The sequence below is a fragment of the Sus scrofa genome, chromosome 3 (assembly GCF_054392235.1).
Source record: "Sus scrofa isolate SSC_HxYL_T2T_F1_AM1 chromosome 3, Sscrofa_HxYL_maternal_Yorkshire_Landrace_v2.0, whole genome shotgun sequence".
In the NCBI taxonomy this organism is placed as follows: domain Eukaryota; kingdom Metazoa; phylum Chordata; class Mammalia; order Artiodactyla; family Suidae; genus Sus; species Sus scrofa.
In genome coordinates this window covers 17,968,069-17,990,286 of record NC_139385.1, presented here as the reverse complement: position 1 = coordinate 17,990,286, position 22,218 = coordinate 17,968,069, and the positions used below count along the sequence as shown (strand labels likewise).

Here is a 22,218-nt window from a genome sequence, read left to right as displayed (position 1 = left end):
TGAAGCCACCAGGCGGCTGGCTGGGGTCGTGTTGTACGTTAGAAGAGGGGTCTTCCCTCCCCAGATCCCAGCCTGTCACCCCTTAGGTTTCTCACAAACGTAGGAACTTGCCATTCTTCTGGAGGAGGGGAAAACCCATTCCACATGAGCTTCTGTGAAAGCCACGTCCCATGGAGTGGGCCGGGGGCATACTGGGGGGGCTGAGCAGGCGCGAACCCAGCTATGCTGTCCCTCGGTACCCTGTGAAGAGAAGACTCAGATTCCAAATGTGCTGGAATGGCTGGGGGAGGGGGTATAATTACTGCTGGAACCAGAGTTTCCTTTCCCTCCCCTAGGGGCCGCGGGAGTGAGGATTACGACCCTGGCTCTAGTGGTCCCTCCTTCTTCCATCTGCACTTCCTCCCCCTCCTCCTCCCCCACCGCCCCCAAATAAATCCCAGGCCCCTCCCTTCGCCCGTCCCCAGGATCTGACGTGGGCACGACACCTTTCTCAGCTTCTCCCTCCCGCAGCTCCAGTGCCCAAGCCTCGGCTTTCCAGGTTCTGCAACCCCCTCCCCTCCCCGCCAAGCCTCACTTGAGCACAGTAGGGACCCTTCCTATACTCGACCCCACCCTAGGTCCCCGGAAGCTGTTTTGCCTTTCCCCACTCCCCCAGCTTAGAATCCAGCCAGCCCAGCGGACCCAAGCGCTCGATCAAGAGGACCCAGGCGACCCGGCTCCTTCGCCCTTCCCGGCCCCACCCCCTGCAGCCAGAGCCGCGCCCCCTCTCCTACAGACCCGAGAGCTGAGGACAGAGGAGACTGGGCAAAGAGGGGAGGGCTCCAAGCCCAGCCAGCTCTGCCCCTTCGTTCCAAGGGGCAGAGAAATTGTCTTCCTTGCTAACTGCTGGGGGGGGGGGGAAATTAATAGGAAAGATAAAAGGAGACCGACGAAAGGTGACAGTTGGATTATTTAGGAGAGGCACGGAAGAGAGAAATCGGTGTGAGTCGCCATGGGGACTCCCAGGGCCCAGCATCCACCGCCTCCCCAGCTGCTGTTCCTATTTCTGCTGAGCTGTCCCTGGATTCAGGGTAAGGACATTGATGCATGGGGGTGGGCCCCGAGAAGGCCCCCAGCACGGTCCCCTACCTTCCTTTCTCTGAACATCCTGTGCCTTTTGAGCTCCTGGGGGAGGGGAGGGGCACAGCCATCGCGGAAGGGGCCAGCCGAGGCTTTCCTCTTGTGCCTGGAGCTCCTAACCTCCTATATTGAGGAGGTGGGAAAATGACTGACAGGAGTTTTTAGCCGAGTCTCAGGCATTCAATTCAGAAAAAGGGGCTGGGAAAGTTGGGGGGGGGTGTCTGCGGAGGCAGCAGAAGCAGGCAGGGTAGCTGGGTGGGAGATAGAGGTGTGGGAAAGATGCCAGGCACTGCACATACAAATGTTCTTGGATGTGTGGACAAAGACAGATGAACAGAGGCAATGCTCAGAGGCCAGATATTCAGTCCCCCACTCTGACCCCCCAGCAAGACTCCAGGGAAGGGGACAGAGACTGCAGAGAAGGAAAGGGAGGGAGGACTGGAGGGTGAGAGGAAGGAAGAAAGAGAGAGAGAGAGAAACCACACTGCAGGGACAGAAACCCAAAGAGAAAGCTGGGCACTGCGGAAGCAAGGGTTGGGAGGTGCTGCTAGACCCTCTGCGGAGCCCCAGGGTTGCGGGGAGAGCACCAGTGAGAGGAGAATGCGGGCAGCACCCTGCCTCTTCTCCACCCTGCTGACGTTAGCCAAGGTTCCTCAGAGCTGAGGTGCTCACCGAAGGCCCACTCAGCCTGGGGGAGAAGGGAGAGAGGAAGGTGTAGGAGTGTGATGGGCAGCTGGGAGCCCCTCCTCCAGTCTTGGCTCTCAGCCCAGCCTGGGACCCTCTGAGCTCCTGCAGGCCCAGCTGACTGAGGAGGGAGGAAGAGCTCTGGAAAAGATCTTTCTGGAGAAGGAAGGAGTGTGGGGCAGTGAAAGAGCTCACACAACTTCATCTCCTAGGTCTGCCCCTGAAGGAAGAGGAGGCACTGCTGGAGCCTGGAAGCGAGACCCCCACAGTAGCCTCTGAGGCCTTGGCGGAGCTGCTCCACGGGGCCCTGCTGAGGAGGGGTCCAGAGATGGGCTACCTGCCCGGTAAGGCCCCCAGAGTGACAGGAGTAACGTAGAAGCAGAGGGAGAAATGTTATCTCCGGGAGATGGGGAGCCAGGCCAGTGAAATTCAGAGGGAGACAGAGAGAGATGGTTTGAGAGAATCAAAACTGGGTATAGACAGTCAGAGAACCAGAGAATTTGAGATAGCATGATCAAGAGACAGAGCCAGAGAGAAAAAAACAGACCATCAGAAAGACGGATGGAAACTCAGAGAACCAGAATCAGAAATATAGAGTAGAACGGAGACACAGAAAGAGAGAGAAATGCAGAGACAGTACATCTAGAATCACAGAAGCAGAGAGCCGTAAGAATACTAAACAGAGAGAGGAGTTCAGAGAGCGCATGAGAGAAAGACGAGGGAGAGAAAGGGGTAACCAGGAGAGGGAGCCAGATCTGCATGGGGAGACCAGGCTCCGTCAGAATGGAAAGGTCTGGCCGGAGACGCTGGGAGGGGAAGAGAAGCTGCAGGGCGGGGAGCGGGTTGGGCTGTGAAGCCTTGGGAGGAAGTGGGGCGTTTGGATGGGGAAGGGAGAGGGCGGGGGCTGCGCCTGGTGCGGGGGAGGTCTTTTGGGTTCAGTGGGGGAACTCCCAGGTGCCCTCGGCCCTGCTCCCCAGCCAAGGCCCACCAATTTGCTCCTCCTGTTCCCTGACTTCCGTTGCACTATCCCAGGATCTGATCCAGACCCCACACTAGCCACCCCTCCAGCCGGCCAGACTCTTGCCGCACCCTCGCTGCCACGGGCCACTGAGCCAGGCACAGGGCCTCTGACTACAGCCGTAACCCCTAAGGGGGGCAGGGGAGCAGGCCCCACCGCGCCGGAGCTGCTGACCCCGCCCCCAGGAACTACGGCCCCGCCCCTTCCCGGGCCCGCCTCCCCAGGCCCGCCCCTCGGGCCCGGGCCCGAGGGAGGAGAGGAGGAGACCACGACCACCATCATCACCACGACGACTGTCACCACCACGGTGACCAGCCCAGGTGAGACGACCGAAAGGGGATGTGGGAGAGGAGGGCGCGGATGGGGAGCAGCTGCTGGGAATGTGCGGAAGGAGGGGTCTAGACGGGAAAGGGGCTTCTGCCTAATAGTAATAAAGGGTAGCACTGAGGTCCTCTTACTGGGTACCAGCACCGTCCTGTCCTGTGTGTTTTATCTATTACGGCAGTCGGGGAAGAGAGTTCTGGGCACAGGGGGAGAGTGAGCCGTGGAAGAAGATAGCGATGAGGGGTGTTGGGGAGAAGAGAGCCGAGGGCCCCCAGAGCCGCTTGGAGGGAAGGGCAAGAACGCAGAGATTCTCTAAACCTTAGCCACGTCCGTCTCTTTAGTTCTGTGTAATAACAACATCTCCGAGGGCGAAGGGCATGTGGAGTCTCCAGATTTAGGGAGCCCAGCCAGCCGCACCTTGGGGCTCCTGGACTGCACGTACAGCATCCATGTCTACCCCGGCTACGGCATTGAGATCCAGGTAACTGAACTTGAGCCTGTGATTGGAAAACCTCCCTGCCCTTTCCTCCGGGCCCAGGGGTGTCCCCAGTTTGGCCTTAGAGCCAGAGAACTTGTTTTGTGACTCAGATGGGCCTGTTTGCTGAGGAGCTCGCAGACTCCCCTAGAGTTCTACAACTTGGCCGATGTCGCCATGGTGCTTGGGCTGCCACATACAGAGAAAAGGAAGGCTGGGGCAGGGGGCCTAGGGGGTTGCCCAGCCAACCCTGGCTGACTTGCCCTGGCGGATCTGGGTCTGGCTTCTTTAGGTGCAGACGCTGAACCTGTCTCGGGAGGAGGAACTCCTGGTGCTGGCTGGTGGGGGGTCCCCAGGCCTAGCCCCCCGACTCCTGGCTAACTCCTCCATGCTGGGAGAAGGACAGGTCCTTCGGAGTCCTACGAACCGTCTGCTCCTGCACTTCCAGAGCCCACGGGTCCCAAGGGGCGGTGGCTTCAGGATCCACTATCAGGGTGAGGAGTTTGGGGCACTGGCTGAAGGACAGGGGCCACACTGGGCTGGGCACAGGGGACATCTTCAGGAGCCTTCTAAGCACAGGGCAATGTCAGGGCCTTTTCTTCCTGATTAGGACCCTGGGGAGCAATATCTTCACCGGAGACTGGACACACTTATCTCACACACTCACAGACCTGTGTCTAAGTGTGTACACATCCCATTGAGAATCCATCCATTCACTCAACAAACGTTTGTAGAGTGCTTACTTCATACTGACCCTATGTTATCCTTGGGGAGAGGAATGAACAAGCCAGAAATACTCTGACTTCAAGGAACTCAGAAGCTAGGTAGGGAGATGGACAAGTAATCAGGATAATTATAACTCATGAGCTAAGGACCCCATCACTCTGACGGAGGAACCACGGCAGAGAGATCATCAAATGTCAAAGGGACCTAAATTTCTCCTAAGCGATACTAGGACATCTCCTTGGGGGAGGTGATGACTAAGCTGACAACTAAGATGACTTAGCTAGAAGGAGGGTGGGAGGGACAGAAGGAGGAAAGCAGATGAATAGACGGATGAAGAAAGACACTCCAAGACCCAAAGAGGAGAAAAAAAAATGTGACCCCCTTGAGGAGCTGGGGTAATTCATCATGGAAGCTGGGATTGTCTTAGCTGTGTGACCTGGGGTGAGTTACTTAACATTTCTGTGCCTCATTGTCTCATCTGAAAAATGGAAATCCGACTTCTTCCCTCATGGTATTATTAGGAAGATCAAATGAATCAATACGCATCAAGGGCTTAAAATAGTGTCTGGTGCGGAGTGAGGGCTGAAAAGTGTCAGTCATTGCTATTACAATACAAGCACAAAAAATTGGGGGGTATTAGGCTAAGAGACTAGACTGGGAGGTCGGTTGGATTTGGATCGCAAAGCTTCCGTGAGGAGTTCTCAGGCGACTTTGTCCTGCAGGGAGGAGGGGACATTTTTGAAATGTTTTAAGCAAGAGAGTGACAGCCTCAGATTTGTGACCTAAAAAGAGCCTTCTGACTTCTGAGGGCAGGAAAGGGGGGACGTATCTGCGCATGCTTGCATTCACAAGCAGCCACCCACAGACAGCCTACACACACGTGTACATCCATATTTTGCCTGTGTGTGTGGAAACCTTCCCACAATGCAAGGGTATATTCTAGCAGACAAGTGTGCATGAGGCAAGAGGCCTGGCCCACAGTCCCACTGCAGACACAGCTGTCATCTCCAAGTTCCCTCCCTTTGCTCAGAAACAGAGAGGGGGTAGTTCCCATTGTGGCTCAGCGGATTACAAACCCAACTAGTATCCATGAGGAGGCGGGTTTGATCCCTGACCTCGCTCAGTGGGTTAAGGATCCAGCGTTGCCTTGATCTGTGGTGTAGGTCGCAGATGCAGCTTGGATCTGGCATTGCTCTGATTGGACCCCTAGCCTGGGAACTTCCCTATGGGCAGGAGTGGCCCTAAAACGCAAAAAAGCAAAAAGCAAAAAGCAAAAAAAAAAAAAAGAAAGAAAGAATCTGAGAGGGGACTGTGTGTTGGGCCGATGTTCCCTTTACTTTACTCATAGCCTTGTTGCCCCCCCTTTGAGCTCTGCTGACCCCAGATCCCTTGTGACTTTATTCAGGACACAGACAACCCTGATCCCTTCTTCACACCCTCTCCAGCGTTTCCTGAGGCCTCTGCTATGGACTCGACCCCAGGAGGTCAGGTGTGCGAGGTGGAGGCACCCAGCAGCAGGCCTACTCGTGGAGAGACCTGTGAGCTGAGGCCAGGTGGTGGTCGGCCTGGATGTTGGGGAGCAAGGGCATGGCCTTGAGGGCCCTGAGCTGAGGGCTGGACTTCAAATACGACAAAATGGTTCCCTGCTGGTTCCTTTAAACAGCCGCTTCCCTTGAGCATTGAAAATAGGACTCTTTAGGCTAAGTGGAACATTTGGGAAACAGGGCTGTTGCATAAATTAGCCTTCATTACCTGCCTTGGTGTTCCCTGCTCTGTGGATTCTCCAGGCAGGCACCTTTGGGACCGGGGTCCTGTTTAACCTCTTCCTTTTGTTGTTGTTGTTGTTGTTGCTTTTTAGGGCCTCACCCCTGGCATATGGAAGTTCCCAGGCTAGGGGTTCCACTGGAGCTACAGCTACCGGCCTACACCACAGCCACAGCAATGCCAGAACCAAGTTTGCAACCTACACTGCAGCTCATGGCAATGCCGGATCCTTAACCCACTGAGCAAGGTCGGAGATCAAACCTTCATCCTCAGGGATGCTACTCACGTTCATTAACCACTGAGCCGCGATGGGAACTCCTCCCAGTCATTTATTAATTGAGGCTGAGGGGCAGGTGATTAACATTTTTGGAGTACTTTCTCTGTTCCAGGTGCTCTGTATGTTTCTTTTCTTTAAGGCCTATCCTCAATGATGGGAATTTTTTTTTGGCATTTACAGGTGAAAGGCCCTAGAGGTGAAGTCACCTGCTCAAGGTCATGTAGCTAATAAAACAAGATGCTAGAACGGGATCTTAGCTCTGCTTGTCTCCAGATCCAGTGCTCCTGGCACTGTTCCACACTGCCTCTTGGTGGCCTCAATTGGTCAGTGAGGCTGGGCATTTAGGAGACAAAATTAAAAAGGCTTGGTTCAATCTCACAAGGGCAATAGACCGGCGTTAATGTGATGATAAATGTTATGCATACAGATTGTGTGTAGGCAGAAAAAAAAACTAACTCTGTTGGATAGGGGAAAGACAGGAAGGCTTCTTGGAGGAGGTGGTACTTAGGTTACTCCTTGAAAGATGAGAAAAAGCAAGAAGCCTTGTAGGCAGGAGAAACTGTGTGAAAAGATACAGAAGTGGGACCATGGAAAGGAGTCACAAAACTATATCATGTAGGATATAGGGTCAAGAGCGCTGAGAACTGAAGCTGAAGGGGCTGGGCTGGACCCAGCTGTGGAAGGGGCCATCTAAAGCATTCGGACTTGGTTCTGTTGGTCATGGGAGCCATCACCGAGGCTAATGTTTATCCCAATCACTCTCTTTATGTCTATCTTCGTAGACTGTGAACTCCCGAAGGCGAGTCTCAGTCTCTTTCACCTCTGACTTCAGGCCCCAGCCAAGGAAATACTTGTTGAACTTTGAAATAGGGAGAGACCAAGTCTCTTAAGAATCACTCAGAACTGGAGAGTCAGAAAAAGCAAAGGTCCAGGCAAGCTGGACCCTCCCAAGCCCTCTGCTAACCAGAGCCTGCCCCTCCAAGACCCAGGTTTGATGCACTTCCTCCAGGAAGCCCTCCTGGGTGAGCTCTGCCCAGTCTTTTTTTTTTTTTTTTTTTTTTTTTTTTGCTTTTTAAGGCTGCACCCATGGCCTCTGGAGGTTCCCAGGCTAGGGGCTGAATTGGAGCTGTACCCACTGGCCTACACCACAGCAATGCCAGATCCGAGCTGTATCTGCGACCTACATTACAGCTCACAGCAACGCTGGATCCTTAACCCACTGAGCAAGGGCAGGGATCCAACCTGCATCCTCATGGATACTAGTCAGATCTGTTTCTGCTGAGCCATGATGGGAATTCCTGCCCCGTCTTAAACAGACACACAGAGCTCTGTCAAGGATAAAGTTCAGAGTCTATCACTTGTTACCATGTCACTTTCTATTTATTTGTTTTATCTCATGATTCCACAAGAATCTCAGGGGGCTTTCAAAAAAGAATGCAAGCAATAAAATTAGATAGAATAAGAAAAAAATTGGTGCCAAGTAGTGCTTATTAAATCTGAAAAAAAATAGAGCGTGGATGGACATTGTTGGCAGGGATAAGGCCCAGTCTGGTTCTGAGCTTCCTAGCAGCCAGAACTTATACACAGTGAAAGAATGAAGAAAAACCAGTTCCTTAAGGAAAGCAAAGCTTTCCCTAGCAGTTCACTGTCCCTGGGGAATTGATTCATTTAAGGAACACTGAGTGTTAAGGTCTTTAATGACAACAGAGTCAAAGTTCCTAAAGGAGCTTCATGTGGCTCTTCTGGGTGAAAGCAAAAGGCATAATATACCACAGTGCGCCTCCGTGGAAGAAAGCCTGTCTGTGGAGGGGAGAAAAGGAGCCTTGATTTCCCCACCTGGAAAATGGGTCGCAGCCTTTCTCCCACCACCTCCAAAGCATTCTGGGAACTGACTTTGGAAGGTGAACAAACACAGCAAATACTGTTAGAGCCAGATGGGGTTCAGAACGGTCAACTGATTTGCCTGAGGTCACACAGCAAATGAGTGCGAGGATCCAGAACTTCCTTGAGTTCTCCAGTATCTCATCTGTAATATGGAGGCCAAGGTAGGTAGATTACAAGATTAGAGGCGATAGGGATGATGAAATTATACGTCTTCATAAGACAGGGTGTGTCCATGTCAGGACTCTCATATAGAGCCAGTTTGTGCCCTGGGGTGGTTGCGGGGACCTGGAGAGAGGGGAGGAAGAGCTAGGGGACCAGGGAGAGAGGGTGGCGTGGGAAAGTGAGTCCTCCTTCTGCTCTGCCTGATCCAGCCTACCTCTTGAGCTGTGGCTTCCCTCCCCGGCCAGCCCATGGGGATGTGAGCGTGACAGACCTTCACCCTGGAGGCACTGCCACCTTCCACTGTGATTCGGGCTACCAGCTGCAGGGTGAGGAGACCCTTATCTGCCTCAATGGCACCCGGCCAGCCTGGAGCAGTGAACCCCCCAGCTGCATGGGTGAGTCTCCTGTCTTGGGAACCCCACTGGGAGGGTCCTATCTTGAGGGTCGCTTTCTTTGGGGAGCACCCATCTTAAAGGGGTGTCTACCCTGCAAGGTCCCTATCCTGGAGTCTCCATCTGGAGTTCTTGACCTTGGGGGTCTTAGCCTTGGAGTAGCCACCCTTGGTTGGGGGGGCTCCATCTGGGGAAATCCCACCTGGAAGTTTCCCACTTTGGAGCAGGGGGGTCACCTTCTGGAGGTCCCCCCCCCCTTTTTTTTTTTTTTCTTTTCTGGCCGCCTCGCAACATATGGAGTTCCCAGGTCAGGGATCAGATCCGAGCTATAGTTGCAACCTAAGCTGCAGCTGCAGCAGTAGCAATGCCAGATCGTTAACCCACTGTGCTGAGCCAGGGATCAAACCTGTGTCCCAGTGCTCCTGAGACGCCACTGATCCCATTGCACCACAGTGGAAACTCCCAGAGGCCCCTTCTTTTGGAGACTCCCCATCCTAGAGGAAACCATTCTTGGAGTCCATATCTGGAAGGTCTCCGTCCTGGAGAGTCTTCATCCTGGGATCTCATCTTGAGGCTTTTCAATCCAAAAGCTTTAGTTCTGGAGAATCCTCCATAACTTCTCATCCCAAGGTGGCCATATCTGGAGCGTCTTCATTTTGGCAGAATCTCCATTCTGGAGGGTGTCCATCCTGGAGTCTTCTATTCCAGGGCTGCTGTAGTGTACCCAGGCCCCCTGGGTAGTGGCCTGGAAGAGGCCCTGGGGTGAGCCTGGAGGGCAGAGGTCATCCTAAGGCCGGGTCCTAGGCAAAGGTGTGGGGGAAATAGCTCTGAAAATGGGAGAAGAACAAGTGACCTTAACCTGCCCCGGCTTCCCGCCCACAGCTTCCTGCGGTGGCACCATCCACAACGCTACACTTGGCCGCATCGTGTCTCCGGAGCCTGGGGGAGCTGCAGGCCCCAACCTCACCTGCCGTTGGGTCATTGAAGCAGCAGAGGGACGCCGGCTACACCTGCACTTCGAAAGGGTCTCGCTGGATGAGGACAATGACCGGTGAGGGTCTGGGTCCTGGGTCAGAGGTCCTCACCTCAGGGAAATAAGGGGGCTTCAGTGGGGAGTCAGGCAGACCTGGGGAGGATCTCAGCTGGGGGTCTGTGTCAAATGCAGGTTAGGAGTTCCCATTGTGGCTCAGCAGTAACAAATCCAGCTAGTATCCATGAGGATGCAGGTTCCATCCCTGGCCTCCTTCAGGGGGTTAAGGATCTGGCGTTGCTGTGGCTGTGGTATAGTTCACAGCTGCAGCTCCAGTTCAACCCCTAGCCTGGGAACTCCCATATGCCTTGAGTGCAGTCCTAGAAAGCAAAAAAAAACAAAAACAAAAACAAGAAAAAAAAACCCACACAAGATATATGTAAAGTGCTTAGAATGATGCCTAGCACATGGTAAGCACTATAAATGTATTTGCCGTCATCATCATTATTCTCTTTCTTTAACAAACTAGTATCTCAGCTCTGCCACTGTTCCTATGTGATGCTGGATAGGTTACTTACTCTTTCTGTGCCTCAATTTTTTGATCTATAAAATGAGAGATTAAAAATATATATGAAAAATAGTATCTGGGAGTTCTCCTGTGGTGCAGTGGGTTAAGGACCTGGTGTCACTGCAGCGGCTCAGGTTGCTGCTATGAAGCGGGTTGGATCCCTGGCCCAGGAACTTCCATGTGCTGCAGGCGCAGCCAAAAAAAAGTATCTAACTCAAGGGTTCTTATGAGAATTAAATGAGATAAAATGTGTAAAGGCATATGGTAACAGCTATGAAATTAAGTTAGTGAGTTCCCTTCATGACTCAGCAGTTAATGAACCCAACTAAGATCCATGAGGATGCAGGTTCAATCCCTGGCCTCGCTCACTGGGTTAAGGATCCACTGCCATGAGCTGTGGTGTAGGTTGCAGATCTGGCTCGGATCTAGCATTGCTGTGGTTGTGGCATAGGCCAGAAGCTGAGCTCCAATTCAACTCCTAGCCTGGGAACTTCCATTTGCTGCAAGTTTGACCCTAAAAAGCAAAAAAAAAAAAAAAAAGGAAAAAGAAGGGAAACTAGGTTAGGAAAGCAGGCAAGCGGGGAGGCAGCTTCTGAGGGGAAGCTGAGCTCCTGGCCACCTCTGTCCATCCCAGGCTGATGGTGCGCTCAGGGGGCAGTCCCCTATCCCCAGTGATCTATGACTCGGACATGGACGATGTCCCAGAACGAGGTCTCATCAGTGATGCCCAGTCCCTCTATGTGGAGCTGCTTTCAGAGACACCTGCCAATCCCCTGCTGCTAAGCCTCCGATTTGAAGGTAACTGCCCTCCCCTCAGGGTGCCAACTCCTGCACCCTCCCCTCTTTCCGATGCCCAGGCACGGTCACAGGCACATACTTCACCTCTGCTCATCTCCGTGTTTGGATTCCTGAGAGCTGACTCATCTCCCCATCCCCAAACTATAAGGATCCCTTCATATGGACCCCTTCTAATTCCCTGCCTTTTCTGCTTAAACCTCATGTATGGCTGGGTCCAGGTACACAGCCAAGAAACCAGTTAATCTCTCAGTTCTTTCCTCTCTGTTGGCTTCACTCTCCAGCAGACTCTACAGGGTGTGCCCAGCAGTTCCACATTTACATACCACCAACTTTAGTAACTCTAGTTATGACTGGCAGATCCATATCATGTGGCCATACCTAGTTGGCCCCAACTGAATCGCATGGACGGGAAGTGGGCAAGGGGTGTGTCCCAAAACAAAAACAGGAGCTCTGTTAATAGACCAAGGGTGACCGGATGCTGGACAGCTAGAAACAAGGAAGACAGTGATCGTGGGAGGAGAAGTTAGAACAGGGACTAACAAAATTAAAAAGAAAATGTAAAGAGAAATATTGGGAATGAGCATCTCAGGTGAAAGGAACGGTGTGAGCAACAGTAAAGAGGTAGAGAAAAGCCTGATACGGAGTTCCCGTCGTGGCACAGCAGAAACAAATCCAACTAGGAACCATGAGGTTGCAGATTCAATCCCTGGCCTCCGTCATTTGGTTAAGGATCTGGCATTGCTGTGAGCTGTGGTAGGTCACAGACATGGCTTGGATCTGATGTTGCTGTGACTGTGGTGTAGGGTGGAAGCTGTAGCTCCAATTGGACTCCTAGCCTGGGAACATCCATCTGCCACAGGTGTGACCCTAAGATGCAAAAAAAATAAAAAATAAAAAATAAAAACAAAAGCCTGATATGTTTAGGAAACAGAGTTTCTCTGTGACTGCAACAGAGGATTTGTGCAAACAGTAACAGGAAAGAGACAAAGAAAGTGAAATGGTCAGTGATGGGAAAGGCTAGTTTCTGGTATGAATCAAGGGAGAAAGGAAATTGGCACTTGGCCCTGATGGATGCATAGGATTTGGACATGACACATCAGGTTAAAGTAACAGTGAAATAGAACAGTGGATCTGAAAAATAAATTGCATGTTAGATTTTGAGAGTACAAAAAGAATTTCTCAGTTCAAGGCTTGCCTCCATCTCTGTGGCCACTGCTGCTCCAGAGGCTTCAGACTCTTCTATACCTGAGTCTTATCTCACAGATAGTTTTGCAGTTAAGATATGATCAGGCAGGCAAAAACTAAAACGCTCTACAAGTGATCATTTTTGTTCCCTTAGTCCAAATTCAAAACTGAGTAGTTTTTGTATTAGCTTCACTTTTGGATTCTAGCCACCCTATGGCTAGTCAGAGATGAGCAGAGTCCAGCCATTATTTTTGAGGCATGAACACACCTACATGAGTCAGGTCACCAAAGGTGCCCTTTCCCCTCAGCCCTTTGTCGTTTCCAGAGCTGAGTGTCTTTGGCTGCGAATCAAGCAATCTGGGCTTCAGATCTGGTTCTGCCCCTGCCCTCCCGTGTGACATGGGGCAAGTGGCCTTTTCCTCGGCAGACCTCAATGTCCTCATCTGTAGAGTAGTGGCTGGGATTTGCCCGGCCTGGGGGTTCCTGTCCAGCAGCTGGGGAGGTAACATATATATGTGAATGAGGAGTCTTGGGGTTTGGGGGAAACTAGAAAGATAAACCCAAGGGCATTCAATTTCAAATAGCCCACCGGGGTGGCCAAACCACACTTGAATTCAGCCCCTGTTCGCCAGTCTGAGATCCTTTCCGTTCTGTCTTAATGCCTAATTCTTGTGACTGACTCCTCTCTAGCTTTTGAGGAAGATCGCTGCTTCGCCCCCTTCCTGGCACATGGCAATGTCACCACCACGGACCCTGAGTACCGCCCAGGAACACTGGCCACCTTCTCCTGCCTCCCAGGATATGCCCTAGAGCCCCCTGGCCCCCCCAGTGCCATCGAATGTGTGGATCCCACAGAACCCCACTGGAATGACACAGAGCCAGCCTGCAAGGGTGAGCCCTCCACCTCCCCAGGACATCGTTCAGGCCACAGAATACCCACCCCCTGAGCTGAGGATTCTAGGAAGGTGATTTGCATATGCAAACTGAGTTAACCCAGAGCTTGGGTCAATCCCTGTCCCTTTCAGAGGCTCAGTTGTCTTAGCTAAGGAGTTGGTGTACGAATTACAGAATGCAGGTGTCCCAACCCAAAGGTCTTCAAGAGCTAGAACTGGACTTGGGCCAAGTCATGGACTGGGAGGTGATGTGTAGGCTGGCAAGTAGGTGGGGTTAACTAAGAGTGGGGCTGGGGATTGGACACAACAGGACTAGGCGTGGCAAGAATCGGGTGGGTCATAGGAGTTCCCATCATGGCACAGTGGAGACGACTAGGAACCATGAGGTTGCGGGTTCAATCCCTGGCCTTGCTCAGTGGGTTAACAATCCGGCATTGCCGTGAGCTGTGGTGTAGGTTGCAGATGCCGCTCAGATCTAGCATTGCTGTGGCTGTGGCGTAGGCCAGCAGCTGTAGCTTCTATTCGACCCCTAGCCTGGGAACTTCCATATGCTGCAAGTGTGGCCCTAAAAAGAAAAAAAAAAAAAGAATCAGGTAGGTCATAGATAATAGGAAACCCAGAAGGTGGTCTGGTGCACACAGTTGGGAGTGGTGAGGACTGTGGCGAAATGGAGACTGCATGCCCACCTGGGTCCTGAATCTGACAACTTTCTACCCCAGCCATGTGTGGAGGGGAGCTGTCAGAGCCGGCCGGCGTGGTCCTCTCTCCTGACTGGCCCCAGAGCTATAGCCCTGGCCAAGACTGTGTGTGGGGTCTGCACGTCCAGGAAGAGAAGCGCATCTTGCTCCAAGTTGAGATGTGAGTTTGGGTACTGCAGAGGATGCGGTGGGTGTGGCCTCAGCCAATGGTGGTATGACAACGCACTGGCTGGCCTGCGTTCTGAGCCTGGCTGGGCTGCAGTGGCTAACCAAGAACACATGGTCAGATGAAAGAATTGGCTAAGGATTCAGGATTGGGGTGTGGGACGTCAGATAGATCTAGGTACAAAGCACTTTTTGGTCAGGCAACTTTGGACAAGCAAATGGGGGAAAAGCAGCCTTCCTCAGGGGCTATTAAGAAAAAAGGGCTCTAGGAGTTCCCGTCATGGCGCAGTGGTTAACGAATCCGACTAGGAACCATGAGGTTGCAGGTTCGGTCCCTGGACTTGCTCAGTGGGTTAAGGATCTGGCGTTGCCGTGGCTGTGGTGTAGGTGGCAGACACAGCTTGGATCCCGCGTTGCTGTGGCTCTGGCGTAGGCCGGTGGCTATAGCTCTGATTAGACCCCTAGCCTGGGAAACTCCATATGCCGCGGGTGAGGCCCAAGAAATGGCAAAAAGACAAAAAAGAAAAAAAGAAAAGAAAAGAAAAGAAAGAAAAAAGAAAAAAGGGCTCTAGCCTGAAGGATGTTTCTGAGGCTGCCCCTGGAACAATTTCTGTGGACTCAGGCCCAGGCTGCTGCCGCATCCCAAGGTCGGCGTTTGGTGTGGGAAAATCCAGGGAGCTGATTTGCTATGAGGTGGTCATGTAATTGGGCAGAACCAGAGTGGGCGTGGCTCAAAGGCTGCTACTCCTGCGGGGCCTAGAGTTGGGCGGGGTGGTAAGGAGCGTGGTCTGTGATTGGTCAGAGCTGGATGAGCCTGGCGGTGCATCACCTGGGGATGGAGGAGGGACTGGAGAGTGGGAGGCACTAGCAACCGGCAAGGTTGGGGATTGGGAAGCAGGAACCTGGAGGAGCCACAACCAAAAGGAAGCGGGAGCGACTAGCGTAGGGAAACCCACAACTGAGCCAAACTGAGGCCTGAGACAGGGGAATGTGAGAGAGGACGGGAGAGTAGGTAAGGTTCCTAATGAACTGAGTTAAGGATTGGGCAGAACCAGGTAGAAAGGGCCAATCGTAACCCAGACCCTCTATCTGGTCCCACTCCTTCAGCTTGAATGTACGCGAAGGGGATATGCTGACGTTGTTCGACGGGGACGGTCCCAGTGCCCGAGTCCTGGCCCAACTGCGGGGACCTCAGCCGCGCCGCCGCCTCCTTTCCTCTGGGCCGGACCTCACGCTGCAGTTCCAGGCACCGCCCGGACCCCCAAACCCGGGCCTGGGCCAGGGTTTCGTGTTGCACTTCAAAGGTACCGAGGTCTAGGGGGTCGAGATGGGCAGGGGTCCCGCAGGCCAGAGGGGCCCCCGAGGTTGAAAGGCGCCCTGAGTCTCAGGACAGCCTCCAAATTCGCTGTCTCTCCGGTGCAGAGGTCCCGAGGAACGACACGTGCCCCGAGCTGCCGCCTCCGGAGTGGGGCTGGAGGACGGCTTCCCATGGGGACCTGATCCGGGGCACGGTGCTTACCTACCAGTGCGAGCCTGGCTACGAGCTGCTCGGCTCCGACATTCTCACCTGCCAGTGGGACCTGTCCTGGAGCGCTGCGCCGCCCGCCTGCCAAAAGAGTGAGCCCTGGCCCCGCCAGTCCCCTCTGCACCCCGCCTCTGTCCCTTCTTGCCCCCACCCCTCTCCTGTCTTGGCTCCATCCTGTCGCTCTGGCTCCTGCCCAGATCTTCCTCAGGCCCCTACCATTTGCCCAGTGAGTTCCACTCTTCTGCTTCTTGGTGCCCAGAACCTGTCCCCTCTCATCTTCCCCGGGACTGCATCCGTCTCTCTTGCACTGCTCTGGGCCCCGACCCTGGTTCCTCCGGGCCTGCCTCATCTTTTCACGGCCCCGCCCCCATCACCTCCTGGCCCCGCCTCTGCCCCGTCTGAGTTCCACCCCCTACTCACCCTCCTCCCACCCCACCCCTGCCTACCTCTTTTTCTGTTCTAGCCCTGCTCCAGGCTCCCAGTCCCCAGCCACTGACATTATAGAGAGTCACTTTGCTGGGGCCTAGGCTCCTCAGAGGACTTGGTTTATTTTAATGCTGTCATGAACCCAGGTCCAGGCTAGGTTGGGGCTGGGATTATGCAGAGGGGCTGGGGACCATCCCTATCCTGACAGAGCTCACAGTCTGGGAGAGACAGATACTTAAACAATTCAGGATATGAAAGTGGTCACCTCTGGGTGACTTCAGGCAAGGTACCTGACATCTCTGAGTCTTTGGCTTCTGAACCTTTGGCTTCTTCTAGGAACAGGGGGTTGTGAAAACCAAATGAAAAGCTCTTCATGTTGGGGGAGTTCCCATTGCAGCTCAGCAGGTTAAGAACCCAACTAGCATCCGTGAGGACGCAGGTTCGATTCCTGGCCTCGCTCAGTGAGTTAAGGATCTGGTGTTGCCGCCAGCTGCGAACGTAGGTTGCAGATGTGGCTCAGATCTGGAGTTGCTGTGGCTGTGGCGTAGGCTGGTGGCTACCACTCTCATTCGACCCCTTAAGTCTGGGAACTTGCATATGCTGTAGGTGCGGCCCTAAAAAGACAAAAAAAAGAAAAAAGTTTTTCATGTTAGTGGCAGGTTTGAGGAAACAGTAAGTAGTAGTTGCTATAAGTATGAAGAAGGGCTATGGCAGAGAGGTGGGTTAATTGTCCCAGGGATAGGGCAGGAGGTGACATTTAAAGGAGCTGGGAATGGGTATCCTTTTTTTCTTTTTTTTTTTTTTTGTCTCTTCTAGGGCTGCTCCCATGGCATATGGAGTTTCCCAGGCTAGGCGTCTAATAGGAGCTGTAGCCACCAGCCTATGCCAGAGCCACAGCAACACGGGATCTGAGCCTCGCCTTCGACCTATACCACACCTCACGGCAACGCCAGATCTTTCACCCACTGAGCAAGGCCAGGGATCGAACCTGCAACCTCATGGTTCCTAGTCGGATTTGTTAACCACTGCGCCACGACGGGAACTCTGAAATGGGTATCTTTTAGAAGAGCAGAAAGGGGTGGTATCTCGTCACTTTCTCCAAATTTGGGGAAGCTTGTCACAAGGATATGGGATTGCAGGTCTTCCAACTGGCCCCTAGGAGCAGTGGTGGGACCAATGAGGATTAAGTTTCAGGAAGCCAGGTTTGGACTGAACACAAGGAAAACTTTGTAGTTGACACAGCTCCTGGTCCCTGGAAGGATTCACAGGATGTCCAATCTGGAACCCAGATAGGATGGGGCAGGGACAGGAAGGGGTGGAAGTGGGGTCCAGAGAGGATACGGCCTGGCCCAGCTGCCCAAGGCTCAGGAGGAAACCCCCCCCAAGGCTCTGCATGTGTCAGCCCAGCGCCCCATGGCTGTGACCCTGGACAGTTCCAGCTTTCCCACTCCCTGGCTGAGTGACCATGGGCCAGTCATTTGACTGAGCCCTGAGTGCCAAGGGAGATGACAATGACATTGACCTCTGGGTATCATCAGGGTATATGATACTGTATTTGTAAAACATTTAGCAGGGTGCCCAGCCCAGGTCTATATTCAAGAAATGGCTTCGATGGAGACCCTTCCACAGAACAGTTGTAAATAAATGCGTGCCAGGGCCAGGCAGGCAATGTAAGTGAGCAGAATGGGCTGGGAATGACAGGAACGAGGGGAGCGGGAGGGCTGGGCCGCTCGCTCTAAAGAGGGCAGCTGCTCTTCAGCCGATGATTTGCCATGTAGGGCTAACATCCTGGGATTTAGCTGGTATGCTCTGGTACGGTGGTTAAATATTTCAAATTTCATCCTAGGATAGGGGCCTGGGTTGCCCCCAAACACTGTTTTCTGGAAGAAGGTTGAAATAGAAAATATATTGAGCCAGTTCCCATTGTGGTGTAGCAGAAATGAATCTGACTAGTATCCATGAGGTTGCGGGTTTGATCCCTGGCCTTGCTCAATGGGTTAAGGATCCGGTGTTGCTGTGAGCTGTGGTGTAGGTGGCAGATGTGGCTTGGATCTGATGTTGCTGTGACTGTGGTATAGGCCGGCAGCTGTAGCTCCAATTTGACCCCTAGCCTGGAAAGTTCCATATGTTTCAGGTGTGGCCCTAAAAAGCAAAAAAAAAAAACAAAAACAAAAAAACAAAAAAAAGCATCAAATTAAAATTGTTTCCAACTCTTGCTCTCTTCATTCTGAGGAAGGAGGGAGAGGTGGAGGAGTTTGCTCAAAGGAGCTGGCTCACCGCTCAGGCCTCTCCCAGCCCTAAGTTTCTGGGAAATCTTTTTTTTAAATTTTTGTGGCTGTACTCACAGCATATGAAGTTCTCAGGCCTGGGATTGAATCTGTGCTGCAGAGTGACCTACACTGAAACTGTGGTAACTTGGGGTCCTTTAACCCCTGTGCCTGGGCGAGATCAAACCCATGCCTCCACAGTGACCTAAGCCACTGCAGTAGGATTCTTTTGTTGTTGTTATTTGTTTGTTTGTTTATTTTGCTTTTTAGGGCCGCATCAGAGGCATTTGGAAGTTTCCTGGCTAGGGGTCGATTCAGAGCTGCAACGGCCGGCCTATACCACCGCCACAGCAATGCCAGATCTGAGCCGCGTCTGCGACCTATACCACAGCTCATGGCGATGCCAGATCCTTAACCCACTGAGTGAGGCCAGGGATCGAACCTATGTCCTCAGGGATACTAGTCAGGCTCATTACCACTGAGCCATAATGGGAACTTCCTGCTGTCGGATCCTTAACCCACTGCGCCAGTGGGAGCTCCTGAGAGATCTTTTAAGGCCCATTTCCTGACTTTGCCCTCCTGCCAACAGTCATGACTTGTGCTGACCCTGGGGAGATCACCAACGGACACCGTACCACCTCGGATGCTGGCTTCCCTGTTGGCTCTCACGTCCAGTACCGCTGTCTGCCCGGGTACAGCCTGGAGGGGGCGGCCGTACTCACCTGCTACAGCCGGGACACGGGCACGCCCAAGTGGAGCGACCGGGTCCCCAAGTGCGCCTGTGAGTCTGGGGACACCCTGGGATGGATGGCTGGGTGGCCTGCTCAGCAGGGCAGCTGGTCCATGCCCCATCTCTTCCCTGCAGTGAAGTACGAGCCGTGCCTGAACCCTGGGGTCCCAGAGAATGGCTATCAGACATTGTACAAGCATCACTACCAGGCGGGCGAGTCTCTGCGCTTCTTCTGCTATGAGGGCTTTGAGCTCATTGGCGAGGTCACCATCACCTGTGTGCCCGGCCACCCCTCGCAGTGGACCAGCCAGCCCCCACTCTGCAAAGGTGCCTGGGCAGGCCGGGCAGGAGGGGGGTATAGCCGTGTCCGGGACGTGACAGGGCTGGGAAAGTCAGGTAGCAAATTCGACACCCCGCCGAGCTCCCCATTCACCTCCTGTGGGCTCTCATCCTCAGAGGTACATCCAAAAGCCCTGGGGGAGTTCAGGGTCCTGGACTTGCCTGAAGGAAAGGCGTAGAGGGGGCTTTGGTTTGGCCATCCCCTGCCCTCTGAATAGGTCTCAGTTTCCCTGCTCTGGACAAGCTCCGCAGGCCTGGTGGGTTTAGAACACCCAGGAGCCCTGAACTTGTAGGGGTCTGGAGAAGGAGGCCCAAGGCCCTGCTCTGACTATTCCTCCCCCACCCCCGCCAAGGCAAGGGTCAGGCTGAGGTTGAGCAGAGGGCAGAGAATCCAAGGCTGTCCCGCCCAGCCCCACTGGGCTCCCGGCCCTCTACCCAGCCTCCTTCCCTCCCTGGCTCAGACCCCGTCCCCTCCCCCTCCTCTCCCTGCAGTGGCCTATGAGGAGCTCCTGGACAACCGAAAACTGGAAGGTCAGTGAGGGCACAGGCGGAGACCCAGGCCTGGCCAAGTTGGGAGGGCAAGGCCGAGGCCGGGGGCAGGAGGCCAGGCCCCCGGCGGGGTGAGGCCCAGGGTTCAGGGCCCAGGGCAGGAGGCTGGGAGAGCCCAGGGCTGGGCCCAGCCCTCGCTCACTGGCCTCTCCTCCTCCCTCCAGTGACCCAGACCACCGACCCGTCGCGGCAGCTGGAAGGGGGCAACCTCGCCTTGGCCATTCTGCTGCCCCTGGGCTTGGTCATCGTCCTGGGCAGTGGCGTTTACATTTACTACACCAAGTAAGTACCCAACTCAGGGAGCTGCTGGCCAGGGCAGACATCCTGCCGGCCTGGCACAGAAGCCTGGGTGAGGGGGGGTTGGGGGCTCACCTCTCGATAAGCCCCTCGATCTCCTCCCTTTCCCAGGCTACAGGGAAAATCCCTCTTCGGCTTCTCCGGTTCCCATTCCTACAGCCCTATCACGGTGGAGTCAGACTTCAGCAATCCGCTGTATGAAGCTGGGGTGAGCCCTTCCCCGACCCCTGCGGTGCCACATGCCCCCCACCCCACCCCCGCCCTGGGACCCCATAACCTTCTCTCAAGATCTCTGTAGTATCTGTCTTGGGAACTGCAAATTCACCTGCCTACAGTAGCCACATCAAGGGACAAAGCAAGGCAGGCAGGAGTGGTGAGGACTGTGGCTCATTGGAAAACCCGTACCCCATCCAGACCACGGCAGAAACCCGGGCCCAACTGCCAACTCTTCCAATTGTTCAAGACAATCCAGAACTTTAGATTTTTTTATGTGGTTTTAAGAGACTCTAGGAGTTCCTGTTGTGGCTCAGCAGGTTACGAACCCAACTAGTATCCATGAAGATGCGGCTTGGATCCCTGGCCTTGCCCTGTGGGTTAAGGAGCCAGCTTGCCGTGAGCTTTGGTGCATGTAGGTCGCAGACACGGCTCACATCCCAGGTTGCTGCGACTGTGGCATAGGCTGGCCTCTACAGCTCCGATTTGACCCCTAGCCTGGGAACTTCCACATGCTGCAGGTGCGGCTCTAAACCCGACTGTAGCACAGCAGGATGGGCCGCGTCTTGAGAGCATTGAGACGAAGGTTCAATCCCTGGCCTGGCACAGTTGTCCAAAGACCTGGCGTTGCCGCAGCTGTGGCTTAGGTCGCAAGTACAGCTTGAATCTGATCCCTGGCCTGGGAACTCCATATGCTTCAGGGCAGCCAAAAAAAGGAAAAAAAAAAAAAAAAGAGAGAGAGAGATACTATAGCATGATGAACCAAACCATCCATTGGCAGGATTCAGCCCCATTCCCACCCCATGGCCCCCAAACTCATGGGGTCCCTCCCTTTCCTTGCAGATGCCTCGCCCACTCTTGCTGCCTCCTCCACCCCCATCCCATGCAGCACCTGACCCCCTCTCTCTGTCTCTAGGATACACGGGAGTATGAAGTTTCCATCTGAACCCCAAGACTAAGGCTGCAGGACCCAGGACGCCCCTCCTCTCCTCATTCTGAGCAGGGAGGAGTAGGACCTGGTCTCTGGCTCCCTTCCTCCCTGCTGTGTAAATAGTCTCCTGGTCCCACAGGGGGGCTTTGATGGCCCTGGGGACCCTACCATAAATAAACCAGCAACCTGTGCCCAAAGCCTCCTCTTCTCAGTTGCCAAACAAGGGGCCTGCCCGCCCCCCCAACCTGCTTTTGGACCCTGGGAGGGGAACTCAGCCCCCGCTGTAACTGCTGGGCCCCTCCAGCCCAGGGCTTTCTCTAAGGACTGCTCCAGAGCTTGGCTGTTCCCTGGGCCAGCAAGGCTCTGCCCTGCCCGGATGCTCTGCCCAGGGCCTAACCTCTGACCCTTGGAGGGTCAGAAGAAGAGGGATGAATGGGAGAGCTGGGACAAGGCCCCCGTCCCCTTCCTGCCTTCTCCTCGACCCGCAATCTCCCCATCTTTGCTTCTGGATTTTTGTTTTTGAGCAATAAACAGAAAATCACCATTTGTAACTGGGCTGGTGGGGTGCGGGAAGGTGAGTTGCAAAGCATTGGAGACGGTGATGCTGGCCTTGCCAGAGAGCTGGCTGGGGAAGGGGAACAATTTGAGGAAAAGATGGAAATCTAAGATCAAGGACAGAAGTTCCTGTTGTGGTGCAGCGGGTTGCAAACCCAAATAGTATCCACGAGAATGCAGGTTTGATCCCTGGCCTCACTCAGCGCATAGGGGATCTGGCCTTGTTGTGAGCTGTGGTATAGGTCGCCGATGTGGCTCAGATCCTGAGTTGTTGCGGCTCTGGT

General features: G+C 53.9%; 1 protein-coding gene across 6 annotated transcripts; it reads left to right on the top strand.

Annotated features, from left to right (window-relative positions):
* The first annotated feature begins 464 nt into the window (after positions 1-464).
* On the top strand, positions 465-21,925 carry SEZ6L2 (seizure related 6 homolog like 2). Of its 6 annotated transcripts, none has more exons than XM_085017071.1 (19): positions 465-538; positions 956-1,070; positions 2,016-2,147; positions 2,836-3,141; positions 3,487-3,626; positions 3,913-4,114; positions 8,643-8,828; positions 9,708-9,876; positions 10,998-11,161; positions 13,037-13,237; positions 13,959-14,097; positions 15,210-15,406; positions 15,525-15,719; positions 18,910-19,101; positions 19,186-19,377; positions 19,882-19,920; positions 20,103-20,220; positions 20,347-20,443; positions 21,365-21,925. In XM_085017071.1, exons 2-19 carry the CDS (start codon positions 992-994, stop codon positions 21,392-21,394), a joined length of 2,778 nt encoding a protein of 925 aa, XP_084873197.1. In that variant the 5' UTR covers positions 465-538; positions 956-991; the 3' UTR covers positions 21,395-21,925. The 6 variants fall into 6 exon arrangements, 5 of the variants coding, with proteins under 5 accessions (XP_084873197.1, XP_084873198.1, XP_084873199.1 ...); XM_085017072.1 differs by having other exon boundaries at positions 20,322-20,443; XR_014840399.1 differs by having other exon boundaries at positions 465-1,070; positions 15,525-16,480; positions 18,745-19,101.
* The last annotated feature ends 293 nt before the right edge of the window (positions 21,926-22,218 follow it).